The sequence below is a fragment of the Mauremys reevesii genome, linkage group 7, assembly GCF_016161935.1.
Source record: "Mauremys reevesii isolate NIE-2019 linkage group 7, ASM1616193v1, whole genome shotgun sequence".
Classification (NCBI taxonomy): domain Eukaryota; kingdom Metazoa; phylum Chordata; order Testudines; family Geoemydidae; genus Mauremys; species Mauremys reevesii.
The window spans coordinates 1,805,515-1,832,197 of record NC_052629.1 but is presented as its reverse complement, the minus strand read 5'-3'; the positions used below and the strand labels follow the sequence as shown (position 1 = coordinate 1,832,197).

General features: G+C 65.5%; 2 protein-coding genes across 4 annotated transcripts in view; one reads left to right on the top strand and one right to left on the bottom strand.

Annotated features, from left to right (window-relative positions):
- Positions 1–701: 701 nt before the first annotated feature.
- LOC120369017 (mucin-3A-like) lies at positions 702–8,483 on the top strand. Its single transcript, XM_039481890.1, has 2 exons — positions 702–5,726; positions 5,776–8,483. The coding sequence occupies exons 1-2, from the start codon at positions 5,184–5,186 to the stop codon at positions 6,205–6,207; spliced, it is 975 nt and encodes a 324-aa protein (XP_039337824.1). The 5' UTR covers positions 702–5,183; the 3' UTR covers positions 6,208–8,483.
- A 4,111-nt stretch (positions 8,484–12,594) lies between these two features.
- SLIT1 (slit guidance ligand 1) overlaps positions 12,595–26,683 on the bottom strand; it is a 128,940-nt gene continuing 114,851 nt past the window's right edge. For all 3 annotated transcript variants that reach the window (XM_039481907.1, XM_039481906.1, XM_039481904.1), the window contains exons 27-37: positions 25,006–25,130; positions 24,609–24,706; positions 21,681–21,826; positions 20,991–21,084; positions 17,332–17,466; positions 16,684–16,915; positions 15,996–16,126; positions 15,310–15,464; positions 14,768–15,056; positions 13,393–13,604; positions 12,595–12,965 (exon numbers count right to left, since the gene is read on the bottom strand). In XM_039481907.1, coding sequence (XP_039337841.1) covers positions 12,721–12,965; positions 13,393–13,604; positions 14,768–15,056; positions 15,310–15,464; positions 15,996–16,126; positions 16,684–16,915; positions 17,332–17,466; positions 20,991–21,084; positions 21,681–21,826; positions 24,609–24,706; positions 25,006–25,130 — 1,862 coding nt within the window. In that variant the 3' untranslated portion in view covers positions 12,595–12,720. The remainder of the gene's footprint in view (positions 12,966–13,392; positions 13,605–14,767; positions 15,057–15,309; positions 15,465–15,995; positions 16,127–16,683; positions 16,916–17,331; positions 17,467–20,990; positions 21,085–21,680; positions 21,827–24,608; positions 24,707–25,005; positions 25,131–26,683) is intronic.

Here is a 26,683-nt window from a genome sequence, read left to right as displayed (position 1 = left end):
TTGATTTCTGCTTTCTCGGACGGTAGCTTTTCACTAATAATCGGGTATTTTCCTTCCTGTGAAAAGCCAGGGCAGATTTCCACTTGTTATTTAGTCAGTCTGTGTGAAAGGGATATTTTTACCCTCCCCACGTTGTCTTCCCCCACCCACACAGAACACCTGTATTTTAAGGCAAAATTCTTAATGTCGTCTTTGAATAATGCTGAGATCTAAAGTCTCTGATTCCTTTTTTTTATTAACTTCAATCTCATTTTAAAATAAAGTGAAGCTGTTTTGGTTCCAGCCAGCGTTGTGGTGTGCTGTGGAGTCTAGGAGCGGGTAGTTCCCTTCATCGTCAGAGCAGCCCAGGCACTCTGTACACCCCGCCTTGCAAACATATCCTTGAAGGTCTAATCACCACAAACCTTGCACGGCTTAAAGGTCAAGCAATAGTTTCCAGTGGAGAATCACGAAGAGTAACAGCTGATACGTGCAGGAAAACCTGTTAGAAATTCACAGAATCCTATTCCCACTGCAGACACTGGCGGTGGAGCTAATTGGGGTGGGGGTGGGGGTGGGGAGTTGAAAATTTCCGCCCGCCCCTTGTGTAAGCAGCTGTAAGATGATGGCGTCAGCTCCCACTCTGTGCCCAAGTTTAAAAGCTCAAGGCCACTCATTTTATTTCAAAAGCTCCACTCCGAGCCGGTACAAAAGAAGGGCTGTTTGCATAAGTTTCTAAGCAAACTTCCTTCCATTCACTAGGTTCAACACCTGAAATGTGATTGTGAAGGCTCTGAAATCTCCTGACCTTTGGAGAATAGCTTCCAGCCGCCATTGTCCTGGCGCGATCGGAATATACATACAGATCTGTGTTATACCAACCAGCTTCAACGAGGCTCTCCCCTCCGAGAGCGTTACAGGAACATGCCTCTGGGGGCGTGGAGAGGGCGGCCTTGCAGAGGGATTGATTTTCACGGTTAGCGCTGAACCTCAGATACCAAAGCTCATTATTGGAGGCAGAAAGTGGATAATTAATTGTCTTCAATCTCTTGCTGGATCCATTTAGCACAGGGGATGAAACTAAGCGTTGGAGACTCCACAGCACTCTTCCCAGTGCAGCAGTTCGCTCCCTGTGTGCTGGAGAGTGTCGTGCGCTGAGACAGGCGGGCACCCGCACTGGCGCTGCTACAGCCAGAGCCCAGGGGCAGGGGGACTTGGAAATCAGTGATCTTCAAAGCACTGTTATTTTTTGAATCATGCTGAATAAAGTAAATGCTGGACAGTTGTTTTGTGGCTGCCAGGCCTGTCGGCCCTGCACTGGTTAATATGCAGTTATCTATTACTTTAATTGTACTGTGCATATTAAATATGTCAAGCATTCCGCCAGAACAGCTCTAAAGGCATTTAAGGGGGGGGGGGGCTGTACCTGCTGGTGGAGGATTGGTCCTCAGATGTTAAAAGGAAAAGCTGGATTTTTTTTAATTCTGATCTAGAATATTCTTGTTTCCTGTAGTCTGGGCTGCTTTCATAAATAGTGAGTGTGTATGTGTGTGCGCACGTGTGCAAGGACCTTTGCTGTCTCTGAATGGAGCCCCTATCCCAACGTCATGCCAATCAAACCTTTCCCCCACCCACCCCATCGGCTTTCGTGTGTATGCCAGAGTGGAAAGAAAAGGGGTTCGGTTTCTGTGGGGTTTTAGAATTTCAAAGCTTTCTCCTAGGCCGGTTTGTCCTTCACAACCTGCAAGGAACCGGGGGCTATTTTAACGTCCAGCTTCAGGCTGGGGAGTGACAGAAATCTGAGAATAACCATGAGCTGAAATAGCACTTCTGGGCAGCCGCGTGCTGCAGATTGCCTGCTAGGTCTCCAGGGCTGTGGCAGGGCCATGACAGGTGGGCTCTAGGGCCTGTCTCGCCCTGACGGCTCCTGCGTAGCTGGTCGCTCGCTGTCTGCCCTGCCTTTGGAGCAAGTGTCCCTTCTGCGGGCGAAGGGAGCGTTTGCACTCTTGGGGCGCTGCGTGACGTCACCCAGGGGCTGCCACGTTACTCGTGGCACGTCTGGATCAGAGTCTGACTGGGGTGAGAGACGGGCCAGTGTGCCCATCGGGGAAGGGGGCAACCGTGCCCACCTGCCACTGGTGCCCAGCTAGGACACAGTCCCTGGAAATGGGAGACTCTTCCCAGGAGGCTACATTGAGAAAAGAAAAGAAAATCTTCCTGTCCCCCCTGCAGGCCCCTGCCTGCGTCCTTTCACCTCCCCCTCTGGTGAGCCAGGGGAGTGTGTGTGTGTGTTCACTGCTGAGAGGTCAGAGCACTAAGCCGGGCCAGAGAACGCGGCCCTCAGCCGTGGAGACGCCGCTGGGGCAGCTGCTGAGCCGGGCATCACCGGGCAGGGCGCCTGCTGCAGGGGGCAGGTGGGTCAGACACGCAGCTCAGCACAGGCTGGGAGTGCAGGGGGTTGGACGTGGGTCCCAGCAGCTCCTGCGGCGGAGGTGTTGGTGTCCCCAGTAGCTGTGAAGTGCTCAAAGGAGGGGCCCGAGCCAGCGCCCGGGGCCGGCAGGGGCAAGACACCCATTGCTTGGGGTGAGCAGGAGCTGAGTGCGGGAGTGGCTGGCTCTAGCCTATAGGGACAGTGCAGGGGAAGGGGGGGTGAGTACCCCGGGTGGGTCTGTAGAAAGCAGGGGAGAGGATGCAATTCAGGTCTTTCTGCTGCCAAGCAAACCCTGTGGATTGATTGAGTGATGTGAGTGCGACTGGGCCGCGGTGGGTCGAACGCTGCGTGTGGGGCAGCAGGTGGGGCCCAGGACTGCTCCACGCCTTCGGGGAGGGGCCAGGCTGCACCGGTCCCCGTCCTGGTGCCTCTGCTATGGAAGCGCCCGTCCCCGTGCCAGGCAGGGCCCGCAGCTGGCTTCTCGCTGCTTTAACCCTACCCACGCCACCCTCGTTTGAGGGGCCCGGGGACGCCGCAGCCGCCCCAGGCAGCTTCATTTGGGAGCTTGCGCTCGTTTGGGTAACTGTGTGGGAGACTATGAACCCTCCCGCTCAGAGCCGGAGGTGCTGTGTCTCCAGCCCCTGCTCGCCCACTCCCAGCACATCTGCGCCGCGAGCCGGCGCTGGAGCCCGGGCGCCTAGTGCTGTGTGACTGGGGCAGCTCTCAGCTCAAAGGGCAGGAGCTGGTTTGCTGGCTCAGCACCCCCTTGGCCCTGGCCGGAGACGCTAGGCCCCCGGGCTGAGCTGGGCATGTCTGCGCAGTGGGTGCCTGGAGCATCATGTCCTTGTGGAAGGGAAGGCCAGCGAGACCCTGGGCTCATGGCCAGGAAGGGTTACGGGGGGACCTGGCCTGTCAGGAGGTGGCCATGATGGCTACAGGCCACCCAACGCTGTGGCTTAGCACTTGCTAAGCATCCCCTTGCTGGTCCCTGAGCTGCAGACACCGGCACGGTCGCTGGGCTCTTGGGGCAGCAAACACCCGCCAGGCTTCTCCAACCCATTGTCGTGGACTCCTGCTACGGCTCAGTGCTCTGGGGGGAGCCGCGCTCCCCGTCCACCTCTCCTGCGTCACTACATTACACCTGTAGCCACCACGGCTTCCAAAGTGCAGGGTGGAGCTCGTCGTCCGGCAGGCACTGGGCTCCTTGCTGATTCCGGGGAAGGGACGAATTAGAAACCGCAGGGTCTGTTTTATCCTGTGGGGCAGAGCTGTGTGGGCAGCCAGGCCTCAGGTGTTCGACTCCCCCTGCCCCCACCAGCCATCTTTGCATCACACTGTTCCTCATCTGCCCTCGGCGCAGGCCTGTCACTTACTGCTGTGGGCTGGAGATATGACGTGCACCCGGATGATACTGTCCGAACCTGTCTGCCTATTGGTAACTGTACACGGGCTGCTCCTGTCTCTGCTGCGCAGCCTGACTGCACGTGGCTGGGCCACCAGCTCCAGATCCCTGCCGCATTCACAGAGCGAAGACACGAGGCGGCTGGCAGTTAATGGAGGATGAGAAGCAGTGTGTTTTACTGCCTTCGGGCCTGGCCTGGCCTGGCCTGGCCTGTGGCTCTGCGCTTTCCTCTCCCATCTGCTCTAGGGCCACTCTCGGCTCTCCAGCCTTGCTGGACTCCTCATCTTCGCGGCCTGCTCTCCCATCTTCCCCAAGCCCCGAATGCTGCGGCTGCCACAAGGCCACGTCACCCCCATCTTCAGACCCCACCCTGACTCTCCTTAGGTCGGGATCCATCATTCAATGGCCATCCTAGGGTTCACCAACAAACACCCTCCTCGGCTGGCCCCAGACCACCTCCTGGACCTTTCCCTGGCCTCCCTCGCTTCCCAGCTCCCGTCAGATAACACTTCTCTGCAACCCCATCCGTCCGGAACAGCCTCCCGGGATGTTTCCACCACATCAACTGGCCAGTTTGGGTCAAATCTCTTTAAATCCCTCTTCTGTGGCTAGCCCTCCCCTGGGTCTCCAGGCAGCGTCTTTAGCCCCGCTGCATCTGTAACGTGGCATCTCACAGGTAATTCTGCGAGCGGCTTGGTTTGCAGTGTGGGGCGTGCACTGGGCCGAATTCAAGTGAGATTTGTCCTGCATGTTGACATCAGACCTGAAAGTGCAGCTAGAGCTCTGAACTGCTTCCAGCAGCTGCTCCTAGCTGGGAGATGGTCTCTGCCGGCGGGGGTGGGGGATCTGTGTGTGCACCCCTCCCCCCCACACACTTGGACCCACCGCTCTAAGGTTAGCTTTACTGTGTTAAGAATGGGATTGCTCTGTGCTGACACCTCCCCCCAGGCCACGTCGGTAGCACGGATTTACCAGGAATTTTGGGGAAGAGCTGCCAGTCGTGTATTCACTGTTAGGAACAAACTTTCCCAACTGCCGTGTTTTGTCCTGGAAACCCCCCAAGGGAAAATCTTCTTTCCCTGCTGTTCCCTGGCTGTTAAACGTTCGATGGGATGGAGATTGTCTTCGGCCCCCGAGTATCTTTGCACCCTTGGCAGGTGAACAAAGCCTTCAGCTCTTTGGCCCAGTAGATTGAACGACTGGAATTACTGTCAGTTCTGAGCGCTGAGAGCTCTGTCGCCACCACTAGGTGGAGCTGTGAGGAACTAAAACAATCGGAAAAGGGGGGGACCTCATTTGCGCTGGGCTGTTTTTATCCCTGGTAGTGACAGGTCCATTCCCCGCCGGAGCCAGTCCCACACGGGGCAGAGAATGGGTCACTGCCCCATTGAGCTACATTCCCCTCATCACTGGCGCCTCCCAGCCCCATTTACTGATTGCGTAGGTGTGTGCGTGCACTCGTGCCTGCGTGTCCAAAATGGGCTGGACTCAGCTGCCTTCGATGCCAGTGTGTCCGCACACCGCACACCCGAACACGCGTCTGCACACCCGAACGCAGGCATTCACACACCGCACACCCGAACCCGCGTCTGCACACCCGAACGCAGGCATTCACACACCGCACACCCGAACACGCGTCTGCACACCCGAACGCAGGCATTCACACACCGCACACCCGAACACGCGTCTGCACACCCGAATGCAGGCATTCACACACCGCACACCCGAACGCAGGCATTCACACACCGCACACCTGAACACGCGTCTGCACACCCGAATGCAGGCATTCACACACCGCACACCCGAACGCAGGCATTCACACACCGCACACCCGAACGCAGGCGTCTGCACACCCGAACGCAGGCATTCACACACTGCACACCCGAACGCAGGCGTCTGCACACCCGAACGCAGGCATTCACACACTGCACACCCGAACACGCGTCTGCACACCCGAACGCAGGCATTCACACACTGCACACCCGAACGCAGGCATTCACACACCGCACACCTGAACACGCGTCTGCACACCCGAACGCAGGCATTCACACACCGCACACCCGAACACGCGTCTGCACACCCGAACGCAGGCATTCACACACTGCACACCCGAACGCAGGCGTCTGCACACCCGAACGCAGGCATTCACACACTGCACACCCGAACGCAGGCATTCACACACCGCACACCTGAACGCTGGTGTCTGCACACCCGAACGCAGGCATTCACACACTGCACACCCGAACGCAGGCGTCTGCACACCCGAACGCAGGCGCCCACACACAGCACACCCAAACACAGGCGTCCGCACACCCGAACGCAGGCGTCTGCACACCTGAACGCAGGCGTCCACACACTGCACCCCAAAATGCAGGCAGGGCCTCCCGGAGGCTGAACGTGCGGGTCTGTAGAAAGTCCTGGGTTCATGCAGCTCGGAGCTCTGCAAACCAGGGACGGTTAGCTGGGCCCAGCCCCTTGGCTCGGCATAATGTCCATCCGAGCTAAGGTGTTCACAGGAGCTGTAATCTGCATTGTGATCATCCCTAGGCTTGGAAGAAGTCATGGTCTCCTCCTCCTCACCATATTGGTCTTACCCTCATCAGGAGCACATCCGTCGCCTTCCCTTTAGGACGGGGGGCAGGGTGTTGGGCGTGTCTCTGGGCACGTTGGCAGCTTCCAGACCTGGCATTCTGAGAACTTGAGTTGCAAGGTTTTGATGGCCTCTGTTGACCCGTTCAGCACATGTGGTTGGTTTTTAAGCATCTGTGTGTAGGAGTACCGCGCTCTGGGGGTGCTGGGGAGGGTAGCCAGGGACTAGCCATTGAAATGCGGATCTCCTTGATAAGCTTTCTGGGCAGGCTGAGGCATTTCCTCCCACTTGGCGTTCACCAAAACTACGCTTGTAAATAGTTTTGATATTTATTTTGTGTACTTTCTGCAGCTCAGTGTTCCTGGTGCCAGTGGGTGGCCGCGTTTGCCTCACGTTGGACACAGCTCAAGGCACACACCAGGCCAGTGGCCTGTTCTGGTGGGATGATTTATTTTTTAATGACGCAACATTAAAAAGTCAAAGCATTAAATATTTTTCTTCATCTCATCTTCTTAAAGCTGGTCGGAGCTGGTCGGCAAGACCTGGTTGCCTTCGTTGGCCCTGGCACCGTAAGCAATAAGGTTTGTAGTAATAAGTTCCAAGTCAGTAAAACTGAGTCTTCAGGGCCCATGGAGGGGGTGGGGGATCTCACTGCAGATTGGTTTGCCTTTGCATAGGGACCTGGTAGCTTAGAACCACCGTTTATGGGTCTGTGCGCTCTCGTGTCTCCTTAGGACAGGAAATCACGGACCCGATGGCAGGGCTGGACCCAACACCAGCTGGGGAGTCTGGGGAGGAAAGCTGCCAACGGGCTTGTATTCCAGTGTGCATCTGACTGGGGCAAAGCCCCTGATTAACTTAGGAATCCCCTAAAATGGCCAGGATGGACCAAGCTACTTATTAGCCTGTTGCAACTTAGGACCTTTTAACTAATGTCCCCATCATGTGTCTGCTCTTCTGGTTGTGGAAAACGTAATTCCACAGCCACAGAGGGGGTGACCTACCCGCCGGGTTCTTGCACTGATGCTCTTAAGGCATTTAGCCAGACTTCCTCGGGACCTGCCCAGGATGGCTCCCAAATGCTCCCTGGCTCTTTGCTCGGAGCTTTCTGGGATTTTGGTCTAGGGTTTGTGTCTTTATAAATGTGCTCAGAATTTTTTTCACTCTTTTTGTGCTTGATGCGTGTCTTGGTTCTAGCCCTCAGGAAGAGCAAACCTAGCCCCAAGCTGTCTGCGTTGGAGCGTCTCGTGCTTCTAGTCCTTTAACTTCTGATTTTTAGCCAGTGGAATCTTTTGTTTCCTGATGTTGGTTTCCTGGTCACATAGGGCTCTCCCCTGCACCCCTCAAACTTCCTCCTTTGGGACATTGTAGAAACCAGTAATTTTCTCTTTTAAAGTGTGTGTCAACTTTCCAATGGTAGTTCCTTTTAATAACAAAAAGGTTTTTCTGCATCTACATCTGCTGCCCTTGGAGAACTTTGTAGTTTCCCTGTGACACTGATCTGAGAAGCCCAGGACCACACGAGTCCCCTGCCGCCCCGTCTGGTACTGTATGTATGAGCCTAACCAATGTGAACTTTAGAAGCAGCTAGGAGGCCTGTAGGCTGGTGCCCGTATAGGTTGGAGGATCTGGCTTGGATCTGCATTTCCATTCTGTTCTGGGTATTAGGAACGACTTCAGTGTGACCGGAGAAAATGAAATGTCTGCTGTGAATTGCGGGTCGGAGTGTTGAACAAGGTTTTCATTCGCTAATGTTTACATACCTCACCTGAAGGACCTTGGAAAGTGTATATAACAAAATAAAATTATATTGAGTTGCTTTAAAACAATACGTGTAACTGTAAGAGCTGGAGTGATCTGAACTGTCTCAAGTCTCTGAATAGTGACGTTGTGAACTCTGTGCTCCTGTGTTTTATTCCTGTTAGACTCTGGGAGAAGTTGTGTTCTTGTTACTGGTTAAACTCCTTCCGGATTCCCACCACCTTGTTTTCTTTTGTTCCTTAGACATTGATAACGACCCAACGAGCTTTCTAAAAGTCCTGATTTTATTGCAGCTTATTAAACTTCCCTTTGATATCGAAGCCTGCTTGGTGTGGTAACTGGGGCGAGTGAATGGGCCTGTGGGTGTTTAAAGTCGCTGACGTTGCTGATTCCTAGCAGGTCTCCTGCTCTCGCCACCCGTCAGCCACGCGTCCCGCCTGGGAGCGGTGCTGGTACCCTGAGCGAATGGCCCGGGAAGTACCTGGGGCCAGCCCAGGCCACAGCAATGGCAGGCTGCTCGGCAGGCGATCCCTGGATCGCCAGCAGTGTCCAATGTAACCCCCGTGGGAGCGGGGCCTCCTTCCCGAGGACGTGCCAGGCCCCTGCCAGCGGGGCATGAAGAGAGAACGTTGCAGCTTCTCAGTAAAGCACCCGGGGCCCGAGCGCTGGGGTTTTTAAACATGCCTGAGCGGAAGGGTCCCTCTGCCGTCAGCGAGCCGAGCGTCTCTCGACTCCCGCTCCAGCCCTACCCTGAGCGGGCTTTGCTCTCAGCCTGAGCCTCCAGAGCTGACACGGGGTGGGAGCCGGGAGTGTCCGACCAGGGACAGGATGGGTTCCCTAGCAGGGCCGGCGCTAGGCCCCAGCAAACCAAGCACGTGCTTGGGGCAGCAGAATGCCAGGGGCGGCATTCCGGCTGGGTTTTATGGTTTGTTTTTTTGCTTCAGCAGTTGCACTCTCAGAGGGTTTTTTTGTTTTTTGTTTTGTTTTTTTGCTTGGGGCGGCAAAAACCCTAGAGCTGGTCCTGTTCCCTAGGCAGGTGGTGGAATCTCCTTCCTTAGAGGTTTTTCAGGCCCTGCTTGACAAAGCCCTGGCTGGGATGGTTTAGTTGGGGATTGGTCCTGCTTTGAGCAGGGGGTGGGACCAGATCCCTCCTGAGGTCCCTTCCCACCCTGAGATTCTGTGCAGCTGTGAACAACCCCCTGCGAGCGGCGCGGCCCTGCCTGCAGGGTTCTCTATGGGGCAATAGGGGCTGGCGCAGGTAGGTGTTGCAGACCCACAGCCATTGGCATTCACACTAAGCCCTGCCCAGGTCACGGTTGGGCCGGTGGGAGTTTCAGGGCCCAGGCTCCTGCTCCCAGCTCAGCGCTGCACCGGGGCAGGTCTCTGCAGGGCCCAGCTCCAGTGCCCACCCTCAATGACTGGGGCTGTCCTGGGGGGAGCCTGCAGGGTGCTCCCGTGGGTCATCTTCCCAGGGCCCCTTCTGTGCCTCACCCCATCCTCTACCCCCAGCTCCCGAGGCTTGAACCCCCCCCACCCTTGGCACCTACGCGGCTCGTCCTCGCCCCTCCTGAACGGGCGCACGGGCTGCTGCACCTGGCTCACCTCAGCTACTCCAGCCCTGGACTCCTGCTCCCAGCCCCTCGTTTGGCCTCGGCCACGCGCCCCGTGGGGCAGGGGCTGTTTTGTGACCTGTGTCCCTGGAGCCTTCTGCCTCCAGGCGAGTGCGGCTCTGGAGGTCCCGTTTCCTCTCACCCCAGCCCTGGGCGCGAGTGGGAGCCGTGTCTGGGCTGCCCGCCGTGTGCACACCCAGCGCGTGCCAAGGACGCGGCCCGTGGAAAGCGCCGGGAAGTGGGCAGCGTTCCGCATGGAGCAGGGGGCGTCCTGCAGGCTCCTGCAGGGGGATCCCAGCATCGGGGCCCTGGGGGTGTCCTAGGAAAGGGGCCAGGCCCCATGCTGCTAGCAGGAAAGACAAGACCAGGCCGGCACCTCTGAATGAATCAATGTCATGTTCACGTGGAAGACAAAGCGACACGACCACACAGCTTCTAAAACAACACTGCCCCTGCTAGCCACTGGCCACGCACGGCGCCTCCCTGCCCGGCGCTACCCAGCACCTCGCCGCGTGAAACGGAGCCCTTGTCCTTCGCTGCGGCACCGCGGCTGCAGCCGAACCGAACCGGCCGCGGGCTTGCCCGGAACGTATAAAAATACTATAACAAACTGAAATACAAATATATATTAGAATCTGTAAGTATTCTGTAGAAAGAGATACTTTAGAGGTTAGCTTACAACGAGCAACAGACAATGACCCCAGCCTTGGCATCGGGCGAAATGGCGCGGCCCAGCCAGACCCAGCAGCAGGCGGGGGGGCTCAGGACGGGGGGTGCCCGGGTGCTGGTGGCTTGGGCTGGGGTGAAGCCAGCATCAATTAAAGCTCTTGACAGAACTTGCTGCAAACTGCCCCGATGCCCCAGGGCGGGGGGAGGGCCGGGGCCCAGGCAAACAGCAGCCGGGAGCCGTGAACTGGAGCCGTCAGCCTGGGTCCTGGTACATTTGTGTAGAACCGGGCGGGGGTGTCTCAATGGGCCAGGAACCAGGCACCCCCAGGGCGTGGGAGAGCAGCAGGGGTATGTCACAGGCGCACTGGCCCCCAGCTGGGGGAGGCGGGGGGGAGCTGTGCTGGCAGCAGGGCGAGTGCCTGGCCTGGGATAACCACCCCCCTCCCCTCGCAAAGCCCCTAGGGGATGCTGGGGGGGGGGGCTGTCGCACCCCCTGGCATGACTTGGGTTCCATTATATCCAGGCTGCACCCCCCTGGCTCAGGCGCTCAGGCCCCCCCAATACACACCCTGGGCCGCCCCCGTGCAGGGCTGCCAGCTGCCCAGTTCTGACCAGGACGTCCCAGCGAAAAGGGACCTGGCGGCTCCGGGCAGCACCACTGACCGGGCCATTAAAAGTCAGTGGCGCAGCAGGGCTAAGGCACCTCACTGCCTACCCTGGCTCCACGTGGCTCCACATTCCCCCCTCCGGCTCCTACGTGTGGGGTCATCCAGGGCCCTCCACATGCTGCGCCGGCTCCGCAGCTCCCATTGGCTGGGAACTATGGCCAATGGGTGCTGCGGGGGCAGCACGTGCACAACCACCTGGCCGTGCCTCCGCGTAGGAGCTGGAGTGGGGACCTGCCGCTGCTTCTGGGAGCTGCCTGAGGTAAGCACTGCCCCGAGCCTGCACCCCTGAGCCACCCCCTGCCCTGATCCCCCTCCCACCCTCCAAACCCCTCACATCTAGCCCCCTCCACCCCAGCGTCTACATACCCCGCCAGAGCTCTCAGCCCCCCCCAGCCCTGATCCCCCTCAGTCCAGAGCCCTCACCCCCCCCCCGGAGCCCAAACCCCTGAACTCCTCATCCCTGGCTCCACCCCAGAGCGCCGTGGGGCTGCTTCCTGCCCACGCCAGAGCAGGACCCAGCCAGGCCTTCAGTGCGCCAGCTGGTGCCATCAGCCTCGCTGCTGGGCCCCCAGCCACGGGCACCCCCTGGTTTTTCGAGTGCCCTATTCCATGGGGCGCAGGGCAGTGTGGGGTCCCCCCGCAGCATGCAGGGCCCTGCGCTGGCAGAGCCTGGCTCGGGAGTGGGGGGTTAAATAGCCCAGCTGTCCAACCATTCACTGCCCCCACCCCATGGCACACAAACACTAGGGCAGTGACACGGCCCTGTGTTAACTTGGGGGGGGGTGCAGCAGCCACGGGGAGCTCCCACCCCCCCCGTGGCACCCAACAGCCGACACGGGAGCTCCTTTGGTACGCGGCCCGGCCCGGGGACCAGTGGCCACGGGCACTCCTGCACTGCAGCCAGGCCGCCGGTGCCAGCCGAGGGGAGGGGGGCAGGAGAGCTGCCTGCGGCTGGCCCAACACTGCTACGCCCACGGCCACCCTGCGTTTGCCTGGGGGGCACGTGGCCAGGTCTCCAGCCCAAACACTGACCCGGGGGCCTGGCACAGCAGGGGGGCTCATGCCCTGTGGACAGCGCAGGGCTCACCACTCCCAGGGCGAGGGGGGGCGGGGGGAGCCCAGGTCTCTGGCCACCACGGCTCCTGCCTTGCCCATGAACTGACATGGCTGCCGTTACAGCCAACGTCACGGCGCTGAGCCAGGCACGGCCAGCCACCCCTAGGCAAAGGCAGCAGGGTCAGAGCCCCCAGTGGCCAGGCCCCCGGTGCCTCGGCCGCCCTGACAGCCCCCGTCCCACGGGAATTTCCGCAGGCCGGTGGGGGCGCGTGGTTCTGGGGCTGTACAAACACAGGGTGGGGTCTGGGCCTGCTTCCCATGTCCCCCCACTATAAATACATTTGGGGAGCTGCCGTTTTAAACCCCCTCCCTATCGACACGGGTGTTCTGCGGCGGCTCGCAGCACGTGGCAGCCCCTGCTCCAGGGTGGCCGGGCAGCGACGTGGGCTGTGGGAGTCCCGGCTCACGGGCGGTGCCTCCAGCGGCTCCGCCCCCCGTCTCTAGCGGCGTTCTCCTCGGCGGGCCCCGGCTCTGCCGCTTCTCGCCACCGGCCGCTACATGCACCGGGCGCAGCCGCACTTGCTGGCCTTCTCCACCTCCTCCACGAAGGAGGAGCCGTCGCTGCACTCGAATGTGAACTTCCTCCGCTTCAGGCGCAGCCCCGTGCAGCAGCCCTGGCCCTGGCCCTGGCAGGAGCCCCGGCACTGCACCCAGGAGATGGGGCGCGTGGTCTGGCAGATGGCATAGCCCCGCTGCACTTGGGGGTGCTCCCGCACCGGCTCGCCCCGGCACGCCGACTCTGCAGGGCCAGGAGAGAGGCAGTCAGCCCCCGGGGGCAGGGCGCAGGCTGGCGCCCGCCGAGGAACCTGGCATGTCACCCCCTGCGCGGGCGAGGCCCCGGCCCTGGGCGCGCTGCTCTGTGGCACCTGCTGGCTGTGAGACTCTGCCTAGGCCCAGCCCGAGGCAGGGGGCTGAGTGCTCCCTGCGGAGGAGACCACGAGGCAGGAGCTAGCACCAAATAGCAATCGCCACCGGGAGCCCTGCTCCAGGGACGTGGGGCCAGACCCACCACGGGCAGCAGCGCTACGCCAGGGCCCTGGGCACCTCTCAGTGGGTGGGGGAGGCCTGTCCGTGGGGCTCTGCCGTCGCAGCCACGCCTGGGGCAAGCTGGAGCAGGCCGTGACGGGGCAGGGGCACTGGGGGCCCAGGGCGGGCGGGGCTCTGACCTTGGTTGCACAGCTGGCCGGCGTAGCCGCTCTGGCACTCGCAGGACGCCTCCCCCTGGGCCGAGATCTGGCAGTGCCCGTGCACACACGGCAGGCTGTTGCAGGGGTTGTGGGGCTCCCCCGGCTGGCTGCACAGGGCGCCGCGGTACCCGTCGCGGCACTGGCAGCTGTAGGAGAGCGCATCGAGGGGCACGCAGTCCCCGTGGACACACCTGCGGGAGCAGAGACACGAACCTGGGCAGAGCCAAGTGCTGCGGGCAGGACCGTGGGGCGCCGGGCGCTCTGTCTGCCAGGGGCCTTGGCCCAGGGGTTTAGCCGTAGGCCAGGCAGCCCATCACGGCCTCAGTGACCCACCGGGACAGCGCCCACGGAGCAGCCCCTGGCAGCAGAGAGCGTGAAGGCGAACACCTCCCCCCCGCCTCCCCCGGGGCTGGTACCAACCCTGGCACGTCACCCCCAGCAACTCAGCAGATCCGAGCTGGCTACGCCGGCTACTCCCGGCCTGCTCCTTCCCTGGCAACGGTCCTGCCGGGCCCGGCTCGGACTCAGCCACCCGGGGCCGCGCTGCCCATCCCCAGCCAGGCCCGTCATTGGCTGCGTGTGGCCTCGGGGCTCATGCAAGGGAGCAGCTGGCAGCACCAGCGGGAGCGCGGCACATACGCAGCATGCGCCCGCTGCCCCGTACGCTGCTCATTCCTCCCCCACCCCCAGCTCTGCCGGGGCCCCTCACTCCCGACCTGCAGCCCCTGCCAGCCCGTCTCTGCCCCCCCCAGCTCTGCCGGGGCCCCTCACTCCCGACCCGCAGCCCCCTGCTAGCCCAGCCCTGCCGGTGCCCCTCACTCCCGACCTGCAGCCCCTGCCAGCCCAGCTCTGCCGATGCCCCTCACTCCCGACCTGCAGCCCCTGCCAGCCCATCTCTGCCCCCCCAGCTCTGCCGGGGCCCCTCACTCCCGACCTGCAGCCCCTGCCAGCCCAATACGGCTGGGGCCCCTCACTCCCGACCCGCAGCCCCCGCCAGCCCAATACGGCTGGGGCCCCTCACTCCCGACCCGCAGCCCCCGCCAGCCCAATACTGCCGGGGCCCCTCACTCCCGACCCGCAGCCCCTGCCAGCCCGTCTCTGCCCCCCCAGCTCTGCCGGGGCCCCTCACTCCCGACCCGCAGCCCCTGCCAGCCCATCTCTGCCCCCCCAGCTCTGCCGGTGCCCCTCACTCCCGACCCGCAGCCCCTGCCAGCCCATCTCTGCCCCCCCAGCTCTGCCGGTGCCCCTCACTCCCGACCTGCAGCCCCTGCTGCGCCAGCTGGGGGCTTTGCTGCTGATGCCGCGAGGGGCCAGCGTTGGCAGCCCGTGGGGAAGGGGCTGGCCCCACACTCACTTGTGGCCCTGGCAGGGGCTGTGGGCCTGCTGGTCGCAGTGCGGCCCTGCCCAGCCCGGCTCGCAGTGGCAGACGGGGCCGTGGGCGGCGTCGGGCTGGCACAGGCCATGCAGGCAGTACAGCTTGCGGCAGGGCTCGCAGCCCGGCACCACCCCCGGCTTCATCTGGGTCTTGGTGAAGTCCTGCAGCTCGTGGTTGATGTAGAGGTTGCGGATGCAGCCGTGGAAGCTGGTGCCGTTGAGGATCTGCCAGAGGCGGAAGGCGGCCGAGTTCACGTCCACCGGCATGCCTGGCAGAGAGCGGGTGAGGCGGGCGTGAGGCGGGCACACGGGGCACCCAGCCCCCACAGCGCAGAGAGATCCGAGCGCCGCCATCCCCTCCCTCCTGGGCCCAGCGAAGCCTCCCCCACCCGCCCTGGCTGACCGCCAGCCTGGGCCCGCCCCCTGCCAAGCCCCTTGTGCCAGCCTCCCCAAGGCCTCCCCTGGCCGAGCTCAGCCCCAGGAACCCTCCCCCGAGCCGGGCGCCCCAGCTCCGGGACCCACCTCCCACGTAGAGTGGCGCCTCGCTGCTCAGCGTGTGGGGCTTGCCGAAGCCGTCCATGGTCATGGGGCTGCCCCCGTCGATGGAGAGATTCACCATCTGCTCGAACGTCACCAGCTCCACCGTGTGGAACTGCCCGTCGTTGATGGTCTCGGCGCTGGGGGCAGGGCCAGATCCCGGGGTTAGTGACGGAGCCCAGCCCCACCCACCCCTCCAGCTGCCCACACTCGCAGCAGTCAGTGTCTGGCGTGGGGGGCTGTGCCTAGGCCCGGGGGGCGGGGATGCTATCCCAGCGCACAGACTGGGGGTCAGGGCTCAGGGCTGGCACCGCTGTCAGGGGTGCGGTTGCACTGAGCTGGGGGGCGCTGACCTTGTCTACACTGGGGCATCCATGCCAGGCTGCTCCCCGTCAGTGCCACTCCGGCCAGCCGCGCTGGGGGCGGGTGGGACAGTGCCAGGCCTGGCAGAGCCCTCCGGGGACGGGCCAGGCTCTCCGGCCAGCCTGTGGGACACGGCTGGGGGCCCGGTGCAGGGGCAGGGGGGCAGGGGCTGTGCCCCAGGCCCCACATCACGGGTACGGCTCTGGCAGGGGCAGGGGCAGGGGCGGGGGCTGGAGGGGCGGGGGGCTCAGGCTGCCCCCCCAAGGGGCTGCCCCCCGGCGCCGCGGCTGGCGGGGCGGGGGCGGTACCTGTAGATGGCCGAGCTGGGGTAGCTGCCGGGGTCGTAGCTGACCCGCACGTGGCCCTGGTACAGCTCCACGGCCATGTGGTCCCGATCCCCGTTGTACAGCAGGATCCCGTTGTCCTCGGCCGTGGAGACCTGGCCGGCGGGGGGAGGGGGCGTCAGACCAGGTGCCACGGCCCAGCAGCCAGCCTGGGCAGATCCCCAGCACCCCCCTGGCGCCCGGCACCCGCCTCTGCACGCCCTGGCACCCAGCCCTGCCCCAGCCCCACCTCCCTGCCCCCAGCCCCGCCCCCAGCCCCACCTCCCTGCACCCCCCGGGCACCCGGCACCCGCCCCCCTGCATCGCCCTGGCACCCAGCCCCGCCCCCAGCCCCACCTCCCTGCACCCCCCCCGGCACCCAGCCCCGCCCCCAGCCCCACCTCCCTTCATCCCCCTGGCACCCAGCCCCACCTCCCGGCACCCCACCTGCACTGAGACCCACCCCCCCAGCCCCACCTCCCTGCACCCCACCTGCTCTTAGCCCCGCCCTTAGCCCCACCTCCCTGCACCCCCCTGGCACCCAGCTCTGCCCCTTAGCACCTAGTCCCCCCTGCTCGCCCCACGCGCCGGCCCTGCAGCAGCCCCGGGGCAGCCCTGGCAGGGGCCGTGCCCGGTGGCTGAGGGGTGTGGCGGGGCCGGCACAGGCCCGTACCTGCAGCGTGATGTTGGCCCGTGGCCAGTTGTGCAGGTCGGTGAATTGCAGGTACGTGTCCCGGTCCACGAAGTTGACGCTCAGCAGCTTCTCGCACTTGGGGCCCCCGAAGCCGGGGGGGCAGCGGCACACGGCGCGGCTGCCCAGCTCCAGGCACTCGGCCCCGTTCTGGCACTCGGCCCGCGGGCAGAGACCGGGCTGGGCGCGAGGCGGCAGCTCACACAGCTGCCCGCTGGGGAGAGGGACGGGCCGGCACCGTGGTGAGAGGAGCCCGTGCGCCCCGGGCGGCCGGCCCCTCCCGGAGCAGGGGCTGGAGCACCGGGCCAGGCCCGGCTCAGCCTCCACACAGCAGGTGCAGGGGGCGCTGGGTGCTGAGGGCGACGGCCCCCACAGCCAACCCCCGAGAGCAAAGCTAGGCAGGTTCTGGCCCCCCTCGGCCGCACTGGGGCAGACTCCCCGGACCACGAGGCCCCTCACCCCCAGCTGCACGGCCCATGCTGGGCCCCGCCCGGGACGTGTGCAGGGAGCAGGACGGGGTGCTGGGGAGACCACCGGGCACCCGCCTAGCGGCGCTGGGCATCGCACGCCCCCCCCACAGGGCGGGCAGCCCCCTCTCCCCGCGGCGCCACGCGGCTCTGCCGGCCTCACCTGTAGCCCTGCCTGCAGAGGCAGGAGTAGCCGGTCCCCTCGGCCTGGCACTGGGCACCGTGCTGGCAGCGGTGGTCCCGGCAGGCATCGTCCAGGCTGCAGTTGTCCCCCCCGTAGCCGGGGGCGCACTCACACCTGGGGGGAGAGGCACCTTGCTCAGAGCCGCCACGTCCTGCCGCTGCAAGGGGGCAGCTGCTCCCCCGGAAACAAGCCTAAGGGAAGGTGCCACGTGCAGCTCCGCCGAGCCCAGAGATCCTCCGCCCCCCCCAGCCCAGCTCCGACGAGCCCAGAGATCCTCCGGGCCCCCAGCCCAGCTCCGCCAAGCCCAGAGATCCTCCGCCGCCCCCCCCCAGCCCAGCTCCGACGAGCCCAGAGATCCTCCGCCCCAGCCCAGCTCCGACGAGCCCAGAGATCCACCGCCCCCCCCCCAGCCCAGCTCCGCCGAGCCCAGAGATCCTCCGGCCCCCCCAGCCCAGCTCCGACGAGCCCAGAGATCCTCCGCCCCAGCCCAGCTCCGCCGAGCCCAGTGATCCTCCGCCCCCAGCCCAGCTCCGAGCCCAGAGATCCTCCGGCCCCCCCCAGCCCAGCTCCGACGAGCCCAGAGATCCACCGGCCCCCCCCAGCCCCGCACCGACGAGCCCAGAGATCCTCCGGCCCCACAGCCCAGCTCCGGCAGCCCAGAGATCCTCCGGCCCCCCCAGCCCAGCTCCGCCGAGCCCAGAGATCCTCCGGCCCCCCCAGCCCAGCTCCGCCGCGCCCAGAGATCCTCCGCCCCCAGCCCAGCTCCGCCGAGCCCAGTGATCCTCCGCCCCAGCCCAGCTCCGCGAGCCCAGAGATCCTCCGGCCCCCAGCCCAGCTCCGACGAGCCCAGAGATCCTCCGCCCCAGCCCAGCTCCGCCGAGCCCAGAGATCCTCCGGCCCCCCCAGCCCAGCTCCGACGAGCCCAGAGATCCTCCGGCCCCCCCCAGCCCAGCTCCGACGAGCCCAGAGATCCTCCGGCCCCCCCCAGCCCAGCTCCGACGAGCCCAGAGATCCTCCGGCCCCCAGCCCAGCTCCGCGAGCCCAGAGATCCTCCGCCCCAGCCCAGCTCCGCCGAGCCCAGTGATCCTCCGCCCCCCCAGCCCCGCTCCGACGAGCCCCGAGATCCTCCGCCCCAGCCCAGCTCCGACGAGCCCAGAGATCCTCCGGCCCCCCCAGCCCAGCTCCGACGAGCCCAGAGATCCTCCGCCCCCCCAGCCCAGCTCCGACGAGCCCAGAGATCCTCCGGCCCCCCCAGCCCAGCTCCGCCGAGCCCAGAGATCCTCCGGCCCCCCCAGCCCAGCTCCGCCGAGCCCAGTGATCCTCCGCCCCCCCAGCCCAGCTCCGACGAGCCCAGAGATCCTCCGGCCCCCCACAGTCCAGCTCCGACGAGCCCAGAGATCCTCCGGCCCCCCCAGCCCAGCTCCGACGAGCCCAGAGATCCTCCGGCCCCCCCACCCCAGCTCCGACGAGCCCAGAGATCCTCCGGCCCCCAGCCCAGCTCCGACGAGCCCAGAGATCCTCCGCCCCAGCCCAGCTCCGACGAGCCCAGGGATCCTCTGGCCCCCCCCCAGCCCCGCGCCGGCGAGCCCAGTGATCCTCCGGCCCCCAGCCCAGCTCCGGCGAGCCCAGAGATCCTCCGCCCCCAGCCCAGCTCCGACGAGCCCATCGATCCTCCGGCCCCCCCAGCCCAGCTCCGACGAGCCCAGTGATCCTCCGGCCCCCCCAGCCCAGCTCCGACGAGCCCAGAGATCCTCCGGCCCCCCCAGCCCAGCTCCGACGAGCCCAGAGATCCTCCGGCCCCCAGCCCAGCTCCGCCGAGCCCAGAGATCCTCCGCCCCAGCCCAGCTCCGACGAGCCCAGTGATCCTCCGCCCCCCCAGCCCAGCTCCGACGAGCCCAGAGATCCTCCGGCCCCCCCAGCCCAGCTCCGATGAGCCCAGAGATCCTCCGGCCCCCCAGCCCAGCTCCGACGAGCCCAGAGATCCTCCGGGCCCCCCAGCCCAGCTCCGGGCAGAGCCCAGAGATCCTCCGGCCCCCCCAGCCCAGCTCCGACGAGCCCAGTGATCCTCCGGCCCCCCCAGCCCAGCTCCGCCGAGCCCAGAGATCCTCCGGCCCCCCCCAGCCCAGCTCCGGGCAGAGCCCAGAGATCCTCCGGCCCCCCCAGCCCAGCTCCGACGAGCCCAGAGATCCTCCGGCCCCCCCAGCCCAGCTCCGACGAGCCCAGAGATCCTCTGGCCCCCCCCAGCCCAGCTCTGGGCCAGGGCAGGGGTAGGTCCCACTGTCCCTGTGCTTGGGCACTGCCTGGCCCCCGCCCTGTGCCAGCCCCGCTCCCCCTCCTGCCCGTGGGGACATGGCGGAGCTGAATCTGTGTGACGAACTGGGACTGTTCGTAATGTTTGCTCTGAATACTGGGTTGGTGCCTCAGTGTCCCCTCTGCAGATCTTAATATCCAGGTGGGGGGAGCAGGGGGTGTGGTTGCTGCAGAGCAAAGGGCCAGTGCACCTAAATGCCTGACACTGTCTCCTAGCAACTGATGGCCTGGGCCCCTCCTCTGCAAAGGTGCCAGCTGAAGGTGTTGGAGACAAAGGGGTCAGGTGACCCCCTGGCCCTGGAAAGGAGCTGAGCAGAGGAGGAGGGGCTGGAGGGGGTGTCAGTCTGGGGCTGGCTGGGGACGAGGAGTGAAGTGCAGACGTGGGGGTCTGGCTCACTGCCCCCAGGATGGACCCGGCCGAGGGGTCCTGTTCTCTGTACCTACAAGCTCTGTGTTAGACCCTGTTCCTGTCATTGAATAAACCTCTGTGTTACTGGCTGGCTGAGAGTCACGTCTGACTGCGAAGTGGGGGTGCAGGACCCTGTGGCTTCCCCAGGACCCCGCCTGGGCGGACTCGCTGTGGGAAGCGCACGGAGGGGCAGAGGATGCTGAATGCTCCAAGGAGAGACCCAGGAGGTGAAGCCGTGGGAGCTTCTTGCCCTGCAGACAGGCTGCTCCGAGGGAGAGGAGGCTCCCAGAGTCCTGCCTGGCTTGGTGGGGAGCAGTTCCAGAGCATCGCCCGGGGACTCTGGGACAATCTGCTCCTCAGGCTCGGCCGGGCTCCCCACTCCGCGCCAGGGGACCCTTTGACTCTCAGCGCTGGCGGGTCCCAGCGCCCCGGAGCGCTAGGCGCTGGCTGCCCCCCGAGCAGCGTGAGTCCCAGCCCTGGGACGCAGGCGAGACGCCAGGGCGCACAGGGTAGCACCGGGACGCCACCGGGCAGCAGGTCGGGCAGTGTCTGTTGGGACGTCCCTGCTCCCAGCACCGGGGGGTCTGTGCCCGGGCCCTCCGGCACCAGGGCAAACCGCCCCAGAGGGACGCCCAGAAAGGGGCCAGGCCAAAGGCACTTGGCCCCCCGGTGTCGCCCGGCTGCGGGTCCGTGCAGCCGGTGCCCCAGCCCCAGCGCTGCCCGCTGCGGCCCAAGGGAGGGGAGCCCCGGGGTCCCGATTCAGACACTGCGGTGACAGGCGCTGCCCCTCCCCCATGCCTGAGGACTGGGGGTCTCTGGGCTCGTGCCCGTGCCATGTCTGGGGCAGCCCCAGGTGCCCTGTGCCCAGCCACACGGGCAGGGAACAGGGGGGTTTAACCCTTCGTGGGCGGGTACTCACCGGGGCCCCTCGGCGGTGACGACGCACTGGGCACGGGGCTGGCAGGGGCTGAGCTCCATGGAGCAGAGATCCAGCAGCTCCTCGCAGGCCCGTCCTGGACAAGGGAGGGGAGAGGCCAGGCTCAGCGGGCAGCGCTGCTGGGGGTGGGCAGTGCCAGCACGGCCCCCTCCCAGCCTGTTGCCCCGAGCTCCCCCTGGGCCCGGCTCAGCGAGACGGGCGGGAGGGAGGGGAGCTGTCCCCACGGCCACGGGGAGCATGCAGGCGGGTCTGTGCGGGAGGCTGGCACAGGGCACCGCAGCCTGGCAGAGAAGGTCCCCAGGCCATGTGCTCTCCAGGCTTCCCCCCCGGTGCCCAGCCAGGCCTCCCGGCCCCGCCCCGCCCCGCCCCGCCCCGCCCATTCGGCTCCGGGTCAGGGAGAGGCCTGGCCTGTGAAATGTCCCCCTGGCACAAGCCGCAGGACCCAGCCCCCATGGGCATGGGCTGGGACACCGGATGTCACCATCTGCCCAGCGGCAGGGCCCAGCTCAGGGGAGCAGGGCGGGACTGGCACGGCTGGCAGTGGGGGCAGGCGGACAGGGAGAGCTTTCTCCTCCTGGGGAGGGGCTCTGGCCCTTCCACCCAGACTGCCCGGCTGGGGCCCTCGGAGGCCGATTCCCTGGCAGCCCTGGGAGGGCCCCTCCTGCCCCTTACCTGTGTAGTGGGGCTGGCACAGACAGGTGGCGTTTCCGAGCCCAGGAACGCAGGTGCCCCCGTTGGCACAGGCCTGGTCCTGGTCCCGGCAGGCGTCGGTGATGGCGCTGCAGGTCGGCCCCTCGAATCCTGCTGCACAAAGGCACCTGCCAGGCGGGGAGGAGAACAGCCCACAGGTAACCCCACAGACCCAGCCGCCCGGCTAACCCCACGGCTGGGCTGGCTCCAAACAGCCCCAAAACCACTGCGCAGCGCCCCCTGCTGGCTCTGCAGCAATTGTCACCAGACACCCCCCGCCCCCGCTCGCGTTCCCGGGACAGTCAATGGAGCGAGCGACGCCCAGGGGGCCAGGGGCAGCACCGCCTGCCCTTTGCAGACACGGCTGCCTTGGACCCCGCACCCCCCTGGGAGAGGGGGACCCCCTGTCCCCGGGGGAACCGACACCCAGAGCTCCGAGGAGACGCCCCAAGGCAGCGAAAGGGCTGGGACTAGAACCAGCCGCACCCGGCAGCTCCCTGCTCTAGCCCCCGGCGCGCAATCCCTCGGGGCGGGACCCAGGAGTCCTGTGCTCTGTCCCCCTCCCGCCCAGAGCCGGGCACGGGCGGAACCCAGGAGTCCTGGGCTCTATCCCCCTCCCGCCCAGAGCCGGGCACGGGCGGAACCCAGGAGTCCTGTGCTCTATCCCCCTCCCGCCCAGAGCCGGGCACGGGCGGAACCCAGGAGTCCTGTGCTCTGTCCCCCTCCCGCCAGAGCCTGGCACGGGCGGAACCCAGGAGTCCTGTGCTCTGTCCCCCTCCCGCCCAGAGCCGGGCACGGGCGGAACCCAGGAGTCCTGTGCTCTGTCCCCCTCCCGCCAGAGCCGGGCATGGGTGGAACCCAGGAGTCCTGTGCTCTATCCCCCTCCCGCCCAGAGCCGGGCACAGGCAGAACCCAGGAGTCCTGTGCTCTGTCCCCCTCCCACCCAGAGCTGGGCAGAACCCAGGAATCCTGTGCTCTGTCCCCCTCCCGCCCAGAGCCGGGCACGGGCGGAACCCAGGAGTCCTGGGCTCTATCCCCCTCCCGCCCAGAGCCGGGCAGAACCCAGGAGTCCTGTGCTCTATCCCCCTCCTGCCCAGAGCCGGGCAGAACCCAGGAGTCCTGTGCTCTGTCCCCATCCTGCCCAGAGCCGGGCACGGGCGGAACCCAGGAGTCCTGTGCTCTGTCCCCATCCTGCCCAGAGCCGGGCATGGGTGGAACCCAGGAGTCCTGGGCTCTATCCCCCTCCCGCCCAGAGCCGGGCATGGCTGTGGCAATGCTGGTGATTAAACCCTGTGCCCAGTGCCCGCTAGCTCTGAACTGGCGCAGAGCTGCAGAGAGGATCAGGCCAGGAAAGGCTCCAGGACTGGGCTGGGCTTCGCCTGCTGCAGGAAGCGCCCTGAGGCCTGGTGCCCGTTGCAGCGCGGGCACCGGGGTGAGGGCTGCGGCACCGCGCGGATCAGCGGGAACCCAGGACGGGCTCTGCACAGGCCCAGCCCAGGATGCACCCAGGCCCGGGCCAGGCTCAGGGCCAGCTGTGAGTCCCGTGTTGTAAAGGGGCGGGAGCTCACAGGACGCCCCGTCATGAGCTGGGCCCGTGTTCAGCCCTTACGGATGAATTACTGGGACGCACCAAACCCAGCAGTTCCAAGAACCTGCCTGGCCTGAAATCTCTGCTCAGCCTCAGTTCACGTCTCTGCCAGTGTGTGTGTGTGCGTGTGTGAGTGTGTGTGTGCATGTGCACAGTTTGTGTGTGTGCGCGTGAGTGTGTGTGCAAGTGCCGTGTGCGACTGTGTGTGCATGTGCACGTGTGTGCGTGTTGCTGGTGTGTGCACGCACTGCACATGCGTAGATGGGTGCAGCATGCATGTGCGTGTTACATGTGTACACACGTGTGTGTGCAAAGGAGGCTGGGGGTGGCTGGCTGTGGGCCCAGGGCCGTGCTGCCCTCCCCCGGGGTCGGGGCTGCTTGGTGAGCTCTGCAAACCCCCAAACACCAGGCTGGCTGGCGCGGAGGCTGGGTTGCCGTGGCGACGGGCTGAGGCCATCCAGCGTGGGCGCTGGTGTCGGGGGGGGCACGTGGGGGCAGGGCTGGCTGTGCCACGCTTCCTGGGGCCCATTGGCTCCCTCCCTCCGCAGTGACGTTTCTCTGGGGCGCGGGAAGAGACCAGGCTGCCTCCGGCGTCCCGTGGGGAGTGCGTGAGCCCCGCTCCCAGGGCTGGCGGCTGGGCCCGGCTGGGCCCCCGCCTGCAGGGACCGGCCTGGCACACAGACCTGCCAGGGGAATCGCCCCCGGGCACCTGCCCTGGCACTGAGCTCTCATCGCCGGGGAACAGGGCGAGCGGCTGGGCCCGGCGGCATGGGGGGCTCCTGTCTGAGGGACAGAGCAGAGCACATGCAGGGATGGGGGGGCGCCCAGTATCCCTGCCCCACGGCCCGTGGGCTGCAGCACGGCCCCCCAGTCCCTCGCTGCACCGTCTCCAGCACCTCCCTGCTCCCGCCCCCCAGCCAGCCCCACCCGGCCTTGGCCCGCGGGGTCCCAGCCCCCCGGGCTCTGAGCTTGCACGGCAGCTGGGCCCAGGTCTCAAGCTGCAGGAGTTCCCCCCTCGCTCCCAGCCAGGTGCTCGCAGCCCCTCGGAGAGACACTGAGCGCAGCTCTGGGGGATGCGCCCTGGGAGCCGGCCGCACAGACCACCCCCGCCGCACTGAGCCGTCCCGCGGCAGGTCTCCAGACTCTGCTCCGGCCCAGAGTGCGTGGGGTGGGGAGCCGGGAACCCCAGCCATGCCGGCGGCAGGCGAGTCCCAGATCCACCCTGGGAGCCACGGTGCAGCGTCACACGACCCTGCGCTAGGCACCCAGTGCCGCCCCATCTCCAGGGGTCCCACAGCCGTAACCCCCACGCTCGCACTCACGTGAACCCGGCTCCCTCCCGCTCCGGGGGCTGGCAGGTCCCGCCGTTGGCACAGGGGCTACTGGAGCAGCTGTCCACGGGCTCCTCGCAGTCCTTGCCCTGGGGACGGAGAGCTGGACGCTAGGAGCTGGTCACAGCACGGGCTGCGCGGTCCCCGTACAGTCCCTGGACCCTTTCATGGGCAATCCCCTGGCAGAGCCCCATCCTGTGGGGCGCGGTGCCCCGCCAGGCAGGCTCGGGGGGCAGCAGCTGAGCCCAGCAGGCAGTGGGTGCGAGTGCCCCCCCTCGATCTGGGGTGTTGGCAGAGCCCTGGGCTCCTGCTCACGTCTTGCTGCCTGTGACATGCAGCGGGAGGCAGCGACAGCGAACGAATGCCCAGCCCCTTCCCCCCCGTTCACCTTGTACCCGCTGGGGCAGGCGCAGCGGTAGGCGGCCAGCGGGTCCTTGTGGCAGGTGCCTTGGTTCTGGCACGGGCTGGAGAGGCAGGGGTCACACTTGGCCTGGATGCTCAGGGCCGGCGGACCTGGCGGGGGGAAGGTCCCGAGAGTTACGAGGGAGGGTCCCTGGAGCCCGCTGGCAGCGTGTGACCGTGTGGGGGGACGCGGAGGCACAGGCCCAGCCGCCGTTTGAGCCACGGCGCTTCGTGCTCGGGGCCGTACTCCCAGGGCCGGCTAAGCCACGGCCGGGCTACGCAGGGAGGTGTTCGACCACCGTGCCCGGCAGCCGGCGCCGAGCGCAGCATGACTGTCCCTGGAGCACAGCAGGGCAGCGCCCCAGCTGCAATGGGCTGGGGGCCCGGGGCGCAGGAGCAGGGGTCTATGGCCAGTCTGATTGCCCCGTCTGACCGCCGGCACAACCCAGGCCAGGGACCCTCCCCACGGCCCCGAGCTCCTGGAACTGGTTCAGAGAGAGCCGTCCGCTGCAAAGCCTCCAGCGAGGGGAACCCGCCCCGTGCCCTGCGAGGGGCCAGTGGGTAATTGTCCTCCCTGTTCAATGGGGATGTCTGGCTCCAGCAGGGCTGTCCCTAGCCAAACCTCCCCTCCCCAGGGCGACACACACAGACCGGGATCGAGCCACCTCCCAGCCAGCAGACACTGAGCAGCCGGAGCTCCAGCCGCCTCCTGCCCTACGGCAGGTTTCCAGCCCCTGAACCAGACTCAGCGCGGCCACGGCCACGAGCCCTGTGATCACCTCATCTGAGCTGTGCCCAGCACGAGCCACGCGATGGCCCTGGAGTCACTGTGCTCTGCACCAGGCCAGAAACCGCCCAGCTCCGTTCGGCAATGGCCGGTGATGGAGAATCCGCCCGAGGCCGGGTAACGCGTTCCAGTGGCTAGTGACTGTCACTGGTAAAGAAACACTGTTTCCCATCTGCACATCCAGCCACTGGCCCGTGGGAGACCTTCCTCGGCCGGAGGGTTAAACACCTGTTCCCAGGCAGTGCCGGCAGGCTGGGCTCCAGCCACCCTTAGCCACCTCCTTGTTGAGCTAAATAGAGCGAGCTCCTTGAGTCACACGATCAGGCAGGTTTTCTAACCCTTTAATCCTTCCCGTGGCTCTTCTCTGACCCCCCAATCTACCCGCATCCTTCTTGGCTTTGTGGCACCAGCACTGGACACAGGAGCCCAGGAGCGGTCACACCAGTGCCCAACCCAGAGGTAAAAGAACCTCCCTGCTCCTTCTGGAGCCCCCTGTTCATGCAGCCCAGGGTCGCACTGGCCCTTCTGGCCTCCCACTGGGAGCTCCTGTTCAGCTGAGTGGCCACCCTGACCCTCGTGCTTCCCAGGACGGCGTCCCCTGTCGGGCGAGTGCTTGTGCCCAGAGCTCGTTACAGAGCCGTACGAAACGCAGGCAGAGCCACGGCCCTGTCAGGCAGCGAGGCCGTCCCCCAACCAGCCCTGCCAGGCGTGTGTCTAACCCCCACGATGGGGATCCCGCAGCCTCCCGCGGGAGCCTGGCCCAGAGATTTGCTGCCCTGAGCCTTCGTTTTCCGAACACCAAACCGAAATCCCCGGCTGCTTGTCCGGCCTGCAGTGGGCGTGGGGACCGGATCCCCGTCCCCTTTAGAACGCTCTC

What these genes read in the sequence shown, in the direction of transcription:
- LOC120369017 (XM_039481890.1), top strand. Translation starts at nt 5,184, where the DNA reads ATGGGTCACTGCCCCATTGAGCTACATTCCCCTCATCACTGGCGCCTC. An exon ending in GTCTGCACACCCGAACGCAG is followed by an intron (nt 5,727 to 5,775) that starts GCATTCACACAC and finishes ACCCGAACGCAG; the next exon opens with GCATTCACACACTGCACACC.